This window comes from Cupressus sempervirens, chromosome 4, assembly GCF_028749045.1.
Source record: "Cupressus sempervirens isolate cs-2001-9-10 chromosome 4, ASM2874904v1, whole genome shotgun sequence".
NCBI classification, from domain to species: domain Eukaryota; kingdom Viridiplantae; phylum Streptophyta; class Pinopsida; order Cupressales; family Cupressaceae; genus Cupressus; species Cupressus sempervirens.
The window spans coordinates 546,449,075-546,468,087 of record NC_143121.1 but is presented as its reverse complement, the minus strand read 5'-3'; the positions used below and the strand labels follow the sequence as shown (position 1 = coordinate 546,468,087).

At 40.0% G+C, this 19,013-nt stretch overlaps 1 protein-coding gene across 1 annotated transcript in view; it reads right to left on the bottom strand.

The window, feature by feature from the left end:
• The window catches only part of LOC149562353 (uncharacterized), a 34,599-nt gene extending 16,192 nt beyond the window's left edge, over positions 1-18,407 (bottom strand). The window contains exon 1 of the mRNA XM_089825875.1: positions 14,368-18,407. Coding sequence (XP_089682001.1) covers positions 14,368-17,887 — 3,520 coding nt within the window. The 5' untranslated portion in view covers positions 17,888-18,407. The remainder of the gene's footprint in view (positions 1-14,367) is intronic.
• Positions 18,408-19,013: the final 606 nt, after the last annotated feature.

The window sequence follows — 19,013 nt, the reverse complement described above, 5'->3', positions numbered from 1 at the left end:
TAGGACTTAGAATTTAGGAGAAGAGAGTTAAAAAAACAAAAAACTAGTCCTAAGAACCATTCACCCTCCACCACCATCACTTTCCATCAACATCATCTAGCATTCACACTGAACCACCATCTACATCATCCCACCAAAGTCCAAGTCATCCTCAACAATTTACGTAAGGCTGCCTACGTGATTACCAGCAAATCACATCGATAAAACTGAGCGAGTATCCACAAGAGTAAGGAACATTGGAGTTGTTCTCATATCCCATGAGCAATAACTTTTCAAGAGAGTAATTGTATGTTTGATACTCCGTATCGGATATTCAATTACTAATATGTTATGTAAGTGATACAAAACAAGCATCAACATTATCTGGCGCTAGAAAGAGGGCCTAAAAATTTTATTTTGAGCATTTGTTGGCATTCAATTATGAAGAAGAATGGTGCTTCCTAGATCAAATTAGCCTAGAGCATCTTGGAGAACACTTCAAGATCACATTGTAGCTAGTTTATGCTTAACTGCTTGGGAAGAAAGTAAGAACACTAAAGAGTACCTAGACACCGCTGACGTGCTAAATCAAGAAGAAAGGAAAGCAAGAGCTATTGAAAGGAGAATTCAAAAGAGATTAGAACGTCAAAGAGAATTGGAAAGGAAGCTTGAGAGAGAAAGGAAAGCACAAAGACAAGCTCAAGCTATTGTTGAAGAGAACTCAAATTAGAGAGTCAATCAAGTTGGGATTATCTTCAAGTTGGATAGAAAGATTGGGTCTTTTTCCCTCGAAAGATTTGAGAGACTGATATCCGATAAGAGACAGAGGATACTGAGAAATACACCACACCAAGAAGAGGACTTACTTGTAGTAGAATTTCACAAGAAATCAAGGAATCGTTGGGTAGCTGATACCTCAAATTTAGCTAGCCCCTCAAGTAGTCCACCAATTCATGCTCAAGTTAATCCACCAATTCAAGCCCAAGTCAATCAACCAGTTCAGGCTCAAATCAATCAACCAATGATGGCTCAACCACCATGGATTCAAAACAATGCCTCACCTATTTCATTCCAACAATACCATGATCTAGCAAAGGATCCGACGGTATTCTGCTCCAAGTTTTTCATCAATGACCCTATTCATACAACAAAGGAGCATATCAAGGTGTTTGAAGAGGCATTGTGCAATAGAAGAATTCAAGAGGAGGATGTAGCATGTAGGCTTTTCCCTTATTCATTGAGGGAAGAACCTTATTACTAGTTTGTCAATTTACTGGCATCATCAATAACGGGATGGGTCCAGCTCAAAGAGGCCTTTATTGCAAAGTTTGGTATGTCCATCACACCACTGGAGTTGCATAGAAAGTTTGTGGACATAAGGAGACACGATAAAGAGACAATAAGTTCTTTCAATGATTGTTTCCATAAGGCTTACACGAGATTGCAAGCCCCTTACACCATGACGGAGGCCGGTGCATTGCAAGCATACTACAGCGCCTTAGACAACCAGACTGCTATGTTCACAAGAATGGCAAATCCTACTCCTACAACGTTAACCGAGACCTACACTAAAGCAATTGAGATAGGAAAGCAATTGGGCCAACAAGGAATGGAGCCCCAAGGTGCAAGATATCCAAATAATCCAGTTCCACAGCTTGCATACCAGGCACCTGCAAATCAGTTAATAGTACATATGGGGCCTCCATTATCTCAAGCACCGCCATCATTGCCAGTTTATCTACAAAGTGCAAGTTCCTCCACAAGGACGCAAGAAGAAAAGGATGAGATGAAAGAGTTGATTGACCAAGTCAAGAAGTTCTCTACGAAAGTCACCTATTTGAGAAACCAAAACAATCAACTCCAAAGTTCCCAAAGAAATAATCAAGGGAATAATTACCAGAATCAAGGTGGAGGTTATCAAGGAGGATATCAAAGAAACCATCAAGAAGGAGGATACCAAAGGAATTATCAAGATAGAGACTACCAAAGAAATAACCAAGGAAGCGGTTATCAAAGGGGCTATCAAAACAATAACTATCAAGGTAATAACCAGTCACAAGACCAAGGATACAACAATCAGTCTAACCAGAGGACAACTTGGAATACAGGCCCAAACAATGGAAATGTGTTGTCGCCACTTGATAATCAAGCTTCAACAGAGAGTAGACCAATGGACCGACTATTCTTGGCTAAGTCCGCCATGTCCAAGTATTGCAGATTCCATGAGACTGATCAACATTCGGAATTAGGATGTGTAGAATTCAAGAGAGCAATCTAACCTATTTCAAAACATAATAGATGAGTTGAATAACTAGGAAGATGTTAAGGTTACAAGGTATGAGATTGTCCCATCCCCAAGATATAATCAGTGTCTAACTTTTGAGGAGTTTTCATTCCCACTAGAATTTGAAGCTTATGAAGAACACTAAGGGAGATTTCCTCCCGACTCAACAAACGGACCAGTTGATGAGGTAGTATATCAGAAGGGATATAACGATGGGTTGGATTTTTCTTTCCCACCTTTGGAAGATATTGTTCTAGTTCAAGGGACAAGTGAGAACCAAACATTTCAACAACATGCTAGCAATGCAACGTTCTATCAAAGGAACAACAAGAGAAATGATGGACCCTTCACATCCTCCATACCCCCAAATAATTTCAATACGCCTCCACACCCCAATGTGAGTAATATACTGAATGCTTCAAGTGATTCACCCAAATACAAAAGAGGTAACCATGGCAATGGAAATGGACAACCGAGCTTTCAACAGAACACACAACAGAACAATCAAGGTACTCAAAGAACGCAAAATGTCCAATCAACACAAGAGGCAAATAGAGGAAGACCTGGAAACAACGCCGTGAACAATGAAGAGTTGAAGATATTAGGACAAAGTGTGACAAACGAGATGAAGGTGGTCAAAATTAGTCTCCCTTTGTTCGAATTATTGGAGGTAGCAGAGGTTAGAGATACATTTCTTGACAGTTTGAAAGATAACAAATCACAAGGATCTCACACTCAAGGTGCAATAACACACACTCAAGGGAGGCCTCCTCCTAATTCGGTGCATGTAATCCAAGACACTCCAAGAGTGAATATGACAAACTCGTCTCAAGACATTTCATAAGGAGAAATAGGAAGTTCTACACAAGAGATTGCATATGGCGATATCAGTGAATTCAACAGACAGCCAAGACCTCAACCAATTTACGTAGCTCAAGGATCAACGCCAACGGAGCAACAAACTCAAAGGAGTCATGATACAATGAACAATAAAGAAAAGGTGAAGAAAGAAGAGGTTGCTCAACCAACAGATTTCCAAGTGAAGCCAAAGCAAGTGCATAAGATGCCCGTAGTGTATTCTCAAGGAAAAGATGACCCAGCCTCATTCTTGCTATCAGTAAGGATGTTCAAGAAGCTGCTTCACAATTGCTTGATAGATTCAAGAGCATCAAGTAACGTCATGCCTTTGAACATTTGCAGAAGATTAGGAATCATGCATTTGGGATCAAACAGAAGGGTTACTCAACTGGATAAGACAAAAGTGTCGGTAGTGGGTGAGCTACACAATATACACATGCCTCTGGCATCCGATCCAAGAATGGAGCATATGGTAGACATTTCAGTAGTAGATGTGGCCAATACTTATGGGTTGATCCTAGGTCGAGATTGGGCTAAAAGACTGAATGGATATATGGCAACGGACTTCTCTCACATGTGGCTCCCATGGAAAGGACTAGCCAATCAAATCAGAATCGACAGCACCCCAAGATTAAGATTGACAATCACAGAAAAGGGGAAACCAAACTAAGTATTGTTTGTAGAAATGAATATGGGCACCTACAAACCCAAGAAGGCAGAAGTGTTGACTATGAACATCATAAGCAAAGGAAAGGATTCCACTGAGATCCTAATTGAGTCAGATCTAGATGCTTCATCCAATGAGGGTGAAGGCATGTTTGAGAGCTTCAAGAACTTTGTGATTACAACTGTGCAACAAGGAAAGGAGTCGAGTAACCGAACACCAGTGAAGAACTTATTATTACACAGCTGGTGCAAAATTCACAATGCTTTCCATTCGGAGTTATCTTGCTCCTTGTGTACAATGGCCTTAGAACAAGTTGAAAAGAGAATCCCAAGGGCCCTAGAACAAGAAGATCAACATGGAAAACAGAAGGTTAAGATTCAAAAAGTCGATGAAGCAGAAAGTAGCATGATGGGTGAAACGAAGAACCAAATTACACCAGCTAATGCGAAAATAAAAGAAGATGATGAAACAAATGAGTCGAAGAATTTCCACGAGAAGTATCAAGAAAGCAATGGAGTATGGACTCTAAGGTTCGATGGCTCCGAAACTAAGCAAGGAGCCAAAGCCGGATTTAAGTTAATCAACCCAACAAGGGCAACATATTTGGAGGCACACAGATTAAAATTCCCATGCACCAACAACATGGCAGAGTATGAAGCGTTAATTCTAAGCTTGTTGTGTGCTATCAAGAAAGGTGCCAAAATACTTCATGTGCTTGAGGACTCATATCTAGTAATTGAGCAGATAAAGCAAAAGTTCGCTTGCCATGACAAAAGGTTGAAGAGATATAGAAACCGAGTCTAGGATTTGATAGAGAGCTTTGATGCCTTATATATCAAGTTCAACTATAGAGCAAACAATCAAGTGGCAAATGCCCTCGCATAGACTGCAAGCTCACTAGCACCAATTAAGTTGGATGGCTTAAAGAAGTTTAGAGTTGAATTGGCATCGATCCCATCAGTACCAGACAATGTCAAGAACTTCCAGGTGTTCGAATACGATAGACATATCCTCAAGTTCTTGACTAACTCAAATGTCTTCATTGCACAAATCATTGATGGTGAAGTGGATGAAGAAGTAGAAATCGACATAGAAGGAGTGATGAGCCTAAAGACCAACACTATTCCAAAGGGAATGATTGGATTGGAAAGAATATTCAACATGGACCAATTCCACAAAACATAGTATCAAGCTACAAGAGGCGATGAGTGTGAAAAAGTTAATTTGGGAACAGAGGATTGTCCCAAGATTGTCCACATTGAGAAAGTTTGTACACCTAAAGAGAAGGCAGACATATTGAATTTGATGAGGGAATTCCCTGATGTGATTGCTTGGGGACATGAGGATGATGATCCTGCCATCATTACACACACAATTCTGCTAAAGGGAGTAAGCCATTCAGGTAGCGACAAAGGCCAGTCAACCCTTTTTTAGAACCATTGATATGTCAAGAAGTGAAGAAACTGCTCGATGCGCGAATCATCTTCCCAGTAAGACACTCAACGTGGGTCGTCAATCTTGTCCCAGTCAAGAAGAAGAACGGAGAGATAAGGTTGTGTGTTGATTTCAGAAATCTGAATAGAGCATTAGAAAAGGACAATTACCCATTGCCATCATCGGACGAGGTTTTGCAAAATGTAAATGGAGCTAAAATGATGTCATTTATGGATGGATACTCGAGATACAATCAAGTGATGGTCGAAGAAGAAGACAGATTGAAAACGGCCTTCACCACAAAGTGGGGAACTTTTGCATACAGAAGGATGCCTTTTGGCTTGATCAATGCAGGTGCAACATTTCAAAGGGCCATGGATTATGCTTTCAAGGACTCAAAAGACAAATGCATTATCGTTTACATGGATGACATAACGATATTTTCAAAGAACAAAGAGGATCACATAACGGACTTGAGGAAAGTTTTCACAAGATGTAGAAGGTTCGAAGTCTCTTTGAATCCAAAGAAATGTATGTTTGGAGTTACCAAAGGATAGCGTCTAGGACATGTGATTTCAGCGAAGGGTATAATGATAGATCCAGAGAGAGTGAAAGCAATTTCCATATTGGCATACCAAGTAGCAAAAAGAAGCTCAAATCATTCTTTGGAAAAATCAACTTTGTAAGGAAGTTCATATCAGCATTTGTTGAGATTGTGAAACCAATGAATGAAATGCTAAAGAAGGATGCAAAAGTGGATTGGACTCCAGCAGCAAAAAGGGCATTTGAGGAGATAAAACATGCCATCATCAATGCAATAGTCCTACTAAACCCGGATTATGAAAGGCCATTCAACATATATTCTTTTGCCTCTGATCATGCGTGTGCGGGCATTCTAACACAGAAGAATAAGGAAGGTGAAGAACATTCGATTGCATTCATAAGTGCACCTTTCAGGGAGGCCGAATTGAACCACCCAAATGTGGAGAAACAAGCATATGCCTTGGTGAAAGCGATAAAGAAATTCAAGCATTATATCTTGAGAAGCAAAGTACATGCAATTGTGCCTGACATAGCAGTGAAGACTCTCTTGATGCAAAGTGAGCTTGGAGAAAGAAGAGGCAAGTGGGTTGCCACTATTCAAGAATATGACATAGAGATCCAACTGATGAAATTGGTCAGAGACAACAATTGGCGCAGACCATGGCATCAGAGGGACTCGGACTTGCACAGCAGGTTTATAAATTGGAAGAGGTACATCCTAATGAATGGTATCAGGACATAATCAACTATCTTTTAAAGCACCAATGTCCTTCACATTTGAACCCAATGCAAAAGCGAGCACTGAGATTCAAGAGTAGAAGATATATGCTACAAGGAGCAGTGTTGTACAAGCAAAATCATGAAGGGGTTTATTTGCGATGCGTTGGAAAGGAAGAAGCCAGGAACATTTTGGAGCATTTTCATGATAAATGGGGAACAGGGCATGGATCAGATTTGGCCACAGCACACTGGATACTAAGAACCGGATACTACTGGCCAACTTTGTTCAAAGACACTCATGAGCATGTAAAGACTTGTCATGTTTGCCAAACTGCGGCTAAGAGACAAAGGAACCCAACAATGCCTTTGCGGCCAATTATTGAGGTGAGACCTTTCGCAATGTGGGGGCTAGACTTCATCGGTCCCATCAACCTACCTTCCTCAATACAACACAAATATATTCTAACCGCAACTGACTACTGTACTCGACGGTCAAAAGCCCAAGCTTTCAAGAATTACACTGCTGAGATTGTCATTAAGTTCTTAGAAGAAAAGATCACCACCAGGTTTGGTTGTCCTTCGGCTTTTGTATGTGATAATGGTTTTGCTTTCACTTCTTTGAAATTGCATACTTGGGCATTTGACCACGGGATTATTTTAAAATTTTCATCAAGATACTATCCCCAAGGAAATGGCCTAGCAGAATCTACAAAAAAGAACCTTTTGACCGTGATTGGAAAACTCTTAGATAGGAACCCAAGAGATTGCCCACACACAACTGAGATACGTCTTGTAGGTGAACAAAACTAGAGTGAAAGAGTCCATAGGAATCACACCTTATCATTTGGTTTATGGACAAGATCCTATATTCCCAATTCAATTGAAAATTCCAACCTTGAGGTTTATATAGGAATACTATGATGAGAACGAAGACCGAGTAGAAGTTAGGTTGGCTCAACTGATGCAATTGAATGAGAAAAGAGATGAAGCCCTAGATAAATTTGCAAAACACCAAGGGGTAGTGAAACGTTGGTTCGATACGAGAGCACAAAGTAAGGCCTTCACGATCTCTAACATGTTCTTATATTGGGACAAAGCCCATGAGAGGAAAGGACAACATGACAAATTTGATAAACTATGGAAAGGTCCTTTCCAGATATCTGAGATCATCGGAGATAATGCATTTAGACTTAAGACACTCACTGGCGAGGATGTCCCATTGCCTGTCAATGGGCAATTCCTCAAGCATTATTTCCAAGCCTAGGACTCCACTCGGAGCCCTTTTGTACATAGCTAGAGTAGGTTTGCTTTCAGTCAGTAGTTAGTTTGTTTTTCTGTTCTTTAGAGTAGAGTTTGTTTTGGACCATTTGGCCCAAAGTTTAGAGTAGTTTCCCTTTCAGTTGGATATATTAAAGTTTCCCTTTCAATTTGCTAGAGTAGTTTTCTTGCAGTTGTTTAGTTTAGGTTTGTGAGTGAGCTTGAGTTTGATTTGCATCAAGTCTTTTGACTTGAGATCTTTTAGTTTCCCTCAGTCAGTGGCAAGTTTGGTTTTGGGCCTTTGCAAGTGCAAAAGGGGGGTCCATGTTATCACTCATGGGCGAGGTGTGTAGATTTTACATTTTTGGTAACAAAACGGAGTCTGTCTTGTTCATTTCTCGAATACATTTGACGAGGTTCAAAGGCTAAAGGATGTGTTTAGTCGTTGGTCTATGGTAAGACTTGTACTAAATTTGGGTTTAACTCGATAGAGGTTCTTGAGTTATCTCTGGCATGTTTACAACATTCTACTCACACTTAATTGCTCTGAGTTCTTGGTGTCTCGAAGAGAAGTTGGACTTAGTAAAAATCATACACCTGCTTCAGCGCCACTGTGGTCTTCCAAACCCTCTGCAAGCTTCATTGCTTGCAAACCAAACAAAAGATTGAAAAGAAGAGAAAAAGAGAAAATATCATCAAAAAAGAGAAAAAGCTATATCAAAGTGAAAATAAAGATGAGATTTGGTTCAAGGGTGTGCAATCATCTCTACTGGTGCTATAAAAAATAATCACTAAAGGTAGAATCATGATTGTGGTGCCACAACGATAACTCCATCCAGGCTATAGACGCCTGACTGGCAGCGAGGCTCTATCCAAGTTGCTTTTGAAGTAAGGATATTATAATAACTAAGTTTAATGGATCTGAAAGATTAACAAGTCCTTGTCGAGCAGCGAATAAATCATTTGCACACACGTGAGTAACTTATGGTCAGGATGCTCAGTTTCAACTTGAGAGTTTTGCCCTTGTTGAGTGCTCGTCCTTAAGAAGATTTGCAGATAGGCCATCCTGAGAATTTTGTTCTAAGTTATCTTATTCTTGAAACATTCAGGAACATTTCACCCATGGAGTCGCCAGATGTTGTGAGGTTCTCACACCATCGCCCCAAAATTATGGGGACACCCCTTTTTTTCAATCGCCTTGGCAAATTTTTGGATTGTCCAACAATTTTGATTTTTTTGAAAATTTTGAGTCTTAGACACCTTTAGTCTGGTGCAAGAGACTTGGCTTATTTTCACCTAATTTCACTTATTTTCCAAAGCAACCAATTTCATCCTCAATGCCAAACAAAATTCAAGAGGCAACATTTGGCACGATAAAATTGTAAATTTGTACTTCGACGTTTTCTTTTGAAAATATGGATATACCTGTGTAAATTTGAATAATTTCCAAAAGGGAAATTTTGTTAGACTTGAGTTTTGGAAAACCTTAAATTTTTCTTTGGTCAAAAATAATTAATTTTGTGGAGATGAAGTCAAATTACAAAATCGATTTTAGACACTAGAAGCGGTTTTATTTTTGTCAAAAAAAAAAAAATTTAATGGCATAGCAAAATCAATTTCGACAAAAAAAATTGCAAAAAATTGGCTTTAATGGATTAAAATTGCATTGAAAACTTTTTAGCCTTTAATGAAATTGGTAATTTAATATTGAAAAATGGCTTTTGGATAGCCAAAATCCATTTTTAGTGATGTATTAATTACTAAATCCTCATTAAATGGAAATATTTAACACCCCCAAGGCATTGTTTAATTTCTTTTTGCAATTTGAAACTAATTAGCAATTTAAAAAAGCAATTTTCATTTTGGCAAAGTTAATTTTTAGCAAAGTATTTAATTGTGGGCCATAATTTTGCAATAATTATTGCTGCTTTTTTTTTTGCTCCTAGGGTCCAAGTCGGCCAGCTTGGAGGGAGTAGGAAAGTTGGGTATAAGAGGAGGCCTCTCTCCCATTTTCTCCTCACTTCTCATCTTCTCCTCTTTGGTGTTTGGTGATTTTTGGCAAGGGCAATCTTCTCTTGTTTTGGGCGAATTTTTTTCTTGGAGCAGCTCTCCATTGTTGGGCGATTTTTCTTGCAAGTGCAGATTTCTCCTTCATAAGCGATTTTCCTAGGGCAGATTGGCTCTTTCTTTTGGGCAATTTTTGTTGGAGAGGAGATACATGGTGAAAGTCTAATTTTTGAAGCCAAAGGTGGACAATTCCAAAGGAGTAAAAATCTGATTTTCAAGGGATTTGAAATTCTCAAAGTCTGATCCTAAATTCCAGAAGAGTCAAGATCCGATTATAGGTAGAGGTGACTTTTGATCATTTAGAGTTGAAAGGGGTCCTTAAGCTGACTTCCTTCTTTCGTTCTAGTCTAAAGATTGCCTCCCTTGGTTCCACTTGTCTAATTGTCCACCACTTTACCATCCCGTAATAGGTCGACGAGATGGAAGATGTTGGTACAAGCAAGAATCTTAAGGGAACAAACACTAAGAAAGACAAAGAGGATATGATGCCCAAAACAACTTTCTTCTCGAAAATGAGACGAATAACCGATACCAATGTCGGTACAATAAACAGGATACAGCTAATGGACAGACTAAAGGAAGGACAATCCCTCTTGGCAAAGAAGATATGCAGAAGGCAATTGCACATCACAAACCAAGCGTCGACACTTTCATTTCAACCATGATGAGCGACGCTGGTGTGGCACTTGATTTTGAAAACATCAGAGAAGAGGACATCAATGAGACAAGACTTCGATCGAGATTGGATGAGCTAGGAAGGGTTGCCATCAAGAAGAAACATTTGAACACCCTTTCCTCCTTAAATGCTTTCATCGGATTTGCAAAAGAGTATGAGAAGGACCATAAGAAGACACTACAGGTAGTAAGCAGCATGATAAAATCGGTTGAGCTCAACATAAAGCATACACCTTCTTCTCCTATTGAAGAAGTCAATGAAAGGCTAGCTAGGTTCATTGCCTTAGCTAAAAGAATGAAAGAAAAAGGAAGAGTTATATTAGACGATCATTTAATGTAAGCCCAAGTGGCAATTTCTCTTTCTTCTAAAGATAAGACAAGTGTCGCTTTCTGAATGGCCGCCATTTTGGTGCCTTCTAATTGGTTGCCACTTTTACACTTTTTTATTGGTCCATTGACGAGGTGGCGTCTTCTCATTGGCCAATGGGGTAGCAACCCTAATTAGGGTTTCTAGAATTCAATCTGGATTGTCGGTTTTGCATTTGATCTCCACCGTTGGTTGTAATTTTGGCACCTATAAAAGGCCATTTGCTCTCATTTGTAAGGGTTGAAGAAAATTGTTGCATAAGATAATACCAAAATTCACTATTTCTTTCTCATTGTTGTGACTTACATGGTGATTAAGGGCCTTTGGTATTATTGCATGGTTTCTACTTCCAAAAAGTTAAGAGTAGATTTCTTTTCAAGTTGTTGAAGCAAATTAATTTGCTAAGTAGGAGTAAAGTAGATGGATAGTTGTATGGTAGCAGTAGTAGATGTTTGATAGGGATCAATACTAGACCACTAGCATCCTAGTGGCTTGTTAGGAAGCCTTGCGTGGCAAACTAGTGTATTTTTCCTTTAAATCATTGCACCTGTGGAAGTGAGGCCGCTGGTTAACTTTCATTAAGTTCGATCCCAGTCCATTTGCTCGTCTTCCATCCATAGGAGTAGGAGTAAGGTAGCAAGTAATTTAGGACTTGGAATTTAGGAGAAGAGAGTTAGAAAAACACTAGTCGTAAGAATCATTCACCCTCCACCACCATCACTTTCCATCAACATCCTCTAGCATTCACACCAAACCACCATCTCCATCATCCCACCAAATTCCAAGTCATCCTCAACAATTTGCGTAAGGCTGCCTACGTGATTACCTGCAAATCACATCAATAAAACTGAGCGAGTATCCACAAGAGTAAGGAACATTGAAGTTGTTCTCATATCCCATGAGCAATAACTTTTCAAGAGAGGAATTGTATGTTTGATACTTCGTATCGGATATTCAATTACTAATATGTTATGTAAGTGATACAAAACTCGCATCAACCGTACTTATGCAGCAATATAAGTATCGTTGGTACCAAGCAAAAACCTAGGAATTGTATGTTTGATACTCCGTATCGGATATTCAATTACTAATATGTTATGTAAGTGATACAAAACTCGCATCAACAGTACTTATGCAGCAATATAAGTATCGTCGGTACCAAGCAAAAACCTTAAAAAAGAACCAAAAGTCAAAAGCGTGTGAATTAATACCACAAAGAATAAAAATAATATTTTGAGTTCCTATCTGAAGTAACAAACCTGGTTGCTGTGCAGAATAGAAACTGAAAATAATCCGAGCTATTGGCAGAACAAGATAGTAAATCCAGAAACAAAAATAACAGTTCAAAGAAGACAAAAGAAGCTTGAAAAGTAGAAATTTAGTCCAGTATTTACTAATTATTAAAAAATCAGTCATGAGAAGAGTTTGATCTCTATACGGAGGTCCAGCCTCTCCTAGCATGCTGCCACCCTTCATAAGAAATACTGATCTAAAGAAACTACCAAGTAGTTAGAAAACTCAAGTGCCACTTAGATTTAACAGTTACAAATTTGACAAGAGCACATAACATACTGTTATAAATAAAAACATATAATGGGATAGCATGAAGTGACAATCAGATTGTCCAGTGGAAAATTACTACAATTGAGACAAAGATTCAAAACTCGTCTAAGAACCAATGGACCATCTCAACAAAAGTGTAGGCCTTCTTAAAAGTGTGTTCCACATACGCAAGAACTGGGGACTGACATTTGTGTCTCTGAGGCTGACAGATTTACTGATGAGCCCTCATTGATCAGCCAAAAATAAAATGCTGGCCAGGTTCTTTAATGAACTTGGATGCTTAAGGTGTTTCCTCTCCAGAGATACAGGAAGCACTTCGATAACAATCCATCTAAACTAAAAGATGACAATTGCAATGGATTTTTCTTTTTTAACTAAATATATCTAGTATTTATATTTCATTGGCATATTTGACTCTCTCACCTTGTATATTCATTCAAGATTCTGTTTTTTACAGATGTTGAACACGAATGAAGGCAATATCTGCACAAGTTTGAGACCTGACTTGGAACAAATCAGGTAATTGAGTGGTGTGCAATGGCGAAAACAACTGCACAAAATATTGAGATTGAACTTAGAAACATTCATAAAACAGCCAACAGATGCTTCCTAGGCCTTACATACAATCAATGAGTAAGCTTTCCATTTTCATTAATTGTATTTGTAATTTTGTATCCATTTCATGTTGTTGAAACTAGTTTCTGTCATTCCAAGAAGTACCAGGCAAAGAGTAGACTTGTTGCAAATTACTTAACAAGGAATGTGTTTGCTAGAATACATGAATACACATTTCAGGAGGATGAATCCTAATCTTAGCATGAAACAGTATGACCATGCTTCTGATTATATACATCTTATGTTTTTCCCCTTGTTTTTATTTCATACTTGATGTATTTGAAACCCCTTCCATACCACTACCATTCCTCTTGGATTTTCTGGCAGTTGTGATTCTTCTTCTTCCTCATCTTCTTCTTCTTCTTCGTCTTCTTCTTTGAATGCTAATCTTAGCATGAAACAGTATGACCATGCTTCTGAAATAGTGACAGAATTACTCAACCAGCAGCTTAGAGGAATTAAAGAACTATCAGTTGATCACCCATCCCCTATCCACCTCTCTACTTTGGTTGGTCGGTTAATCAATTAAACTTTCATTGAAGTATGATGGATAATCAAGCTTTGTTATAGTGAATTTAATAAAATAGATGTGGCAGTTGCTGGAACTTGTCCTTGAAATTCTACTTATTCTGAATTAGCTAAAAGATAAGATGCTAGGGAACCATAACTGAGTATTACATTGGCCACCTACTTGTGGCTCTTGTATTCTATGGTATTAGAAAAATGCCACCAGAATCTTCTATCAGACATCATGATGAATTGGAAACACTAGACAGGTCAATACTTCTGGTTGTAACATTGTAAGATTTTTTGCATAAATGCTATGGATTGGGCCATGTGATCTGAAACATTGACGCAAAAATCTTACACAGGTACAAGAGCGCAAACAATAACAAGAGTTGTTCATACAGAAGAACCAAAATGATAACAACTATGATTTTTGGGAAAAAAAATATATTATGTCAAAAACAAAAGAGATTGATAGCAAGTATGATTTTCCCACAGACCATGCCTGATCGAACTGCTTTTAAATTTTAGTGTGTAGGTTTTGTTTACATCGGTATTTCATCAGATCACATCCTGTGCTCAATCATCAGGACGAAGCTGAAATGGGAGTGGTGTCTTCACATGCAATCTGAAGCAACTTGAAATCAATGTCCAACAAATTCCTACTATAATGACAGTGTAATAATGAAATGGTGAACAAACAGTAATCAAAGAATTCAAATACCCCCTATATCTCAGCTTAACATTGTTAGAGACCAAGGTTTGCAACTTGGTAAATATTTACAAACAAAAATGCGTCAAAATTGAACAGAATAAATAATGAATGCTTACCAGACAAAAATAGCATGAAGCTGTTACAGACCTCTGCTGGATCAGCCTTACTTTCCAGCTTTCCTAACATCTGCCCTGCCTTGTTCCATAATTGCTTTCCTCTTGAGTCCTCACTTCTTTGGAAAATCCTCCTCACACAATCCAACTCTTTTGCAAGAGTTTCGACATCCCAACCCTCAACACAAGTCCTGAATACCTCCTTAACAAAACCAAACATCTCAGAAGCATGCTCACAACCAATGCAGTGGAACTGCATCTCTGTTGTCCCTGGCGCACCATTTACACTTGGACCATTTCTAACATATGACATGCGTATGCCACAATCTGTATGACACCAGTGCAAGCAAACATCACAGCCAATCCAGCTGCAAGTATTGTTAGCAAAGTCAAATTTTGAGCAAACAAGACACATGCACGCACTGCAAAACCCATTCCTCTGGGAACAAATTTTACATTCACAGTCATCCACAGGAAGAGCACTTTTACATGCTATATTTCTGCATCTTACTTGTAAAAAGACTTCAACAAGCTCCGAAGGTGGAAGGTTATTTAGTATAAATCCCTTTATCCCAGTCTTTACAGCAACTAAGATCTCCAGCTGAACCTTATGAGCTTGCATTAGTATCTCCGATGTTAGATCTGTCCTATTCTGCAACATTTTCTGCAAAGTGAAAAACTCTTCAGCCTTTTCATTCTTACCAATCAATTCCCCCGAGCACTGCCTCAAATGATCTAAAGCTTTGGCTGGCATTCCCTTGAGTTTTTGACACATAACTGGAATAGGTTCAGAAATAATGTCAAAGAGAACCCTCTCGATACTTGGAACAGCTCCCGGAATCGAATGCTCCATACCCCGTCCAGTAAAGCCTCTTTGAGGCATAGATGCCCTCTCTCTGTCCGACTTATTGCCATCCCTTATAATTTGCTTCCACTGGTCAGATCCTTTGTCTCGTGAACCCACACTCTGTGTAGGAGAGGACTTGACCTCTCTCCACTGTTCTGGTAATTCCCTTGGGAATATAGCATTTTTTTCAGGGCCATTACTGAATCTGCCTAAATTTCCATCTGAACTCCTTGCTTGCTTGCCTTGAGCCATTAAAAATTTAGCGTGCCTTTCTATACTGTTGCTTTTACCTAGGCTTCCTTCTGAGCTTCTTCCATGCTGTATTTGTGTCATTGCAAAGGTTCCTTGAAAGTTAGTATCAGTTGCACCTCTTTCATATGCTGCCGGATCCCTGTCTTTTGAAGGCTGTCCTCTGCTATTTCCCCCAAACATGCCTTGAGAAAATTGAGAAGCCTGCAAGTTCCCATTCTGTAATATCCTCTGATACAGAGGTGCTTCCCTACGTTGTTTTAACACATCCTGAGATGCAACCCCAGTTAAACTATTATTGTCATAGGAAGTCTGCTCATTCGGATAAGTTCCATTCCAATTGCCATGGGATACCTGATCACTACTTGCTTGAAAAGCAGGATGACTACCAACAGAAAACTCATAATTCTCCATGGAGTTTTGAGTAAGAGAGCAGCTCGGATTATGAACAAATGGATGAGAACCTGAGAACGATATGGACGTAGTGAATGCATCTGAACCCGTTTGCGTGTGAGCTGTATGAATTGTATGGGCTGTATGACTTAAGGACTGGTAGCTTCTTCCCCGAGAAGGAGAAGCTGGAGCCACATTTATGCTAGGAGAAGCCAGAGTCAGTGAAACATCTGGCAAACCCAGAGAGAGCTGCAGTGGCTCCAGCTTAGCCTTCTTTTGTCTTTGTTTTTCGTTGGATAGTTCCGACCTGCCTTCCTCTATTTTAGTGCTGCTTTGGGGTTCCTTCGGAAATCTGCTGCTACCTCCAACGCCAAGGTCCTCTTCCAAAGGGGCCTTTTTCTTCCTCTCACTGCTCAACAGCAAAGCTCTTTCATCCCACTTGCTATAGACATCAGGACCATTTGAGAGAGAAAGAGACAATCTCTGATCTTTATCTTTGCCCATTTCTTCTCCTACCTGCGGCAATAGGCTGTTCAAAGATTTCAATGTAGGATCTCCTCTAGATCCTGCATCTGTCTTATCCTGAACATCCCCAAGAGCCTTTGGTGTGTCGCACATAAAACTGAAAGTCAATTCCTTGCGATTTGATTTCTCTTCAGCTTTCTCAATCTCATCCGAAGCATCTTCCATTGTTTCCATCTTCACTTCTACTTCAAGATCTACACCCTTTCTCTCTTCGATCCCCCACCGTGCTGCAGGTTGCTGCTCTATCTCCTTCTGGTTAAGTTCTTGCGGTACCTCATCAACGGTCACATTGTTCCCTGCCGAATCTGGATGCCGCACTACTGAATCCGAACAAATATCCACTCTCGGGGAAATCTCCAAATCATTTGTTTCCCCGCCGTCTTCATTGGTCTTATCGAGGTCCAGCAATGGCTTCACCTCCTCTCTGTTTCCTACTTCTTCTCTGTTCCCGTCTCGGATACCATTTCCAAACAAGGCATCTCTTTTGTCCACTTTCCCATCTGCATGCTTAGAGGCATCCATTTGTGTGGCCATCCCCTCATCTGCCTCAGCAGCAGATATATTGCCGTGTTCTTCCTGGATCCCCTTGGAGCTTAGCTCTTCATGGTGCTGCTCCACCTCTGCCTCTCCCTCTGCCTCTGCCTCTGCCTCTCCCTCTGTCTCTGTCTCTGGTTTAAGTTGTCCAGTTTGTTGCTCTTGTTCGTGTTGATGGTGTTGCCAGCCACTAGACTCTGGCTCGGGTTCCAATTCTGGCTCCAGTTCCCCTTCCTCCATCTCACTAGTACTATTACTATTACTCTGACTGATAGCCCGTTCACCTTTCCTTGACTCCTTAAACGAATCCACGGTCTCCTTAGACCCCTGCGGCGACTTCGCAAGCCCAACACCATGTGACCACCCGTTGCTTCTATCCTCGCCGCTTGTCTCATTCCCAGTCCCGTTCCCTCTCCTATGGTAATAATCCTCACTAGTTCTCTTCCATAGGCTACCAGACCCCTCGATTCCATAAGACCGTAGATCATCCCGCTTAGGCCTCTCCCTTTCCGACCTAAACCCCTTAGCCCCAAACTTCAGATTCTCGTAACTCTCTCTCTTAGACCCTGAACCCGCCGAAAAGCTGCTAGATCTACGACTGCGCTCAAGCCTCCCCTTACTAGAATCCCCACCATCCCTATACCCGCCGCCGCTCTCACGGCTCGATCGCGGAACCTCTGTCCTTCTAGGGTTTGAATCCCTCCTGGATGAAACCCTAGCATACCCATCTCTCGCTCTCTCAAAACCCTCGGCCTCGACTTCCATTCTCTTCCTCGACGACACCCTCGCTTCATCTTTCTCATAGTTGAACCCCCGGCTGCTGTAACTCTTCTTATAACAAGTACTCGCCGTGGAGTCCAAACCCTTGAGCGATCGCATCTTGGTACCCTCCTGTTCTCTGCGCCCCCATTCCTTACTATTCCCGCTCCCATCTCCCTCCATCAAATCATCGCTGTACGATCTTTGCCGCTTCATTCTCCCTGAAAAACAATTCAATCCAACAAACCACAAATCCCTGGACTGGAATCAAACGCCCGTTTATATCCTACTTACCTGTGCACAACTGCCCAAAAATAGAGCAATTCCGAGAAAGCAGAGCTAGACACACGGGGTCATTGTGGATGAAAAGCGGCACGGAAATCAGGCCGCTGCCTCTGCAACTCCACCCATTTCCCTTGGCATTCACCCCCGAATTCGATGAAGCCCAAACTACCCAAATGAAACCCAAATTGCTCGTAAATATGGGGGAAATGCAATTCGCTCGAAATTGACGCCAGACGAAGAACGTCAACGCAAGTTGCTGTGGAGTTGTCAGAGAAAGATTGTCCCACTCGGAACTTCGAACAGTTTAAGTAAAGTGAAAGACAAGCTATGGTTGACCTCTTTTCATTTTTCAAATTAAAGTGAACCAGTCAATTTCTTCCCCCTCCTGATTATGGCGGATTTTGTATTCCCACCATCCGATTGCAATTTGCTTTACAAGTAAAGCATAACATGTCTTGAACCGTGGATTTTGATTGAAATCGCTATATATATTTTGGTTTTCCTACTCTACTCTTGGCTTGTGGAGTCAAAATAAGATCTCATCTACCATTGTTTCTGTTTTCTTTTTGAATACCTAGGCTAACTCATGTTCATTCGCTCTGACAATGTTCGCATTTTTCTTCCTTTGAATAATCTTCCATACAAAGGTGTGAGGCAAACCTTTTATGAGGGGACTAAATTTGATGGTTGTATAGTTATATTTATGTATTTTTTTAGTAAATTATTCTCAAGGTTGAGTGCAGGATTAAATCTGATGGCTGTACAGTTCTATTTATAAAAGAAGAAATTGCAAGCTATTGTGAAGAAGATTGTATTAAGGACTAAATTTGATGGTTGTATGGTTATCTAAAAAGATTGTATTAAGGACTAAATTTGATGGTTGTATGGTTATCTTTATGTAATTTTTTTCGATATGTGGATCTATAAAAAAAAATGATAAACAAAGCTTTTTTTGCAACCATTTGATTATAATTTCATCACTAGTTGATAATTAAACTTTGTAATTTGAAAAAAAAATTTCTAATGCCATTGAATTTGATGGTTGTATAGTCCTATT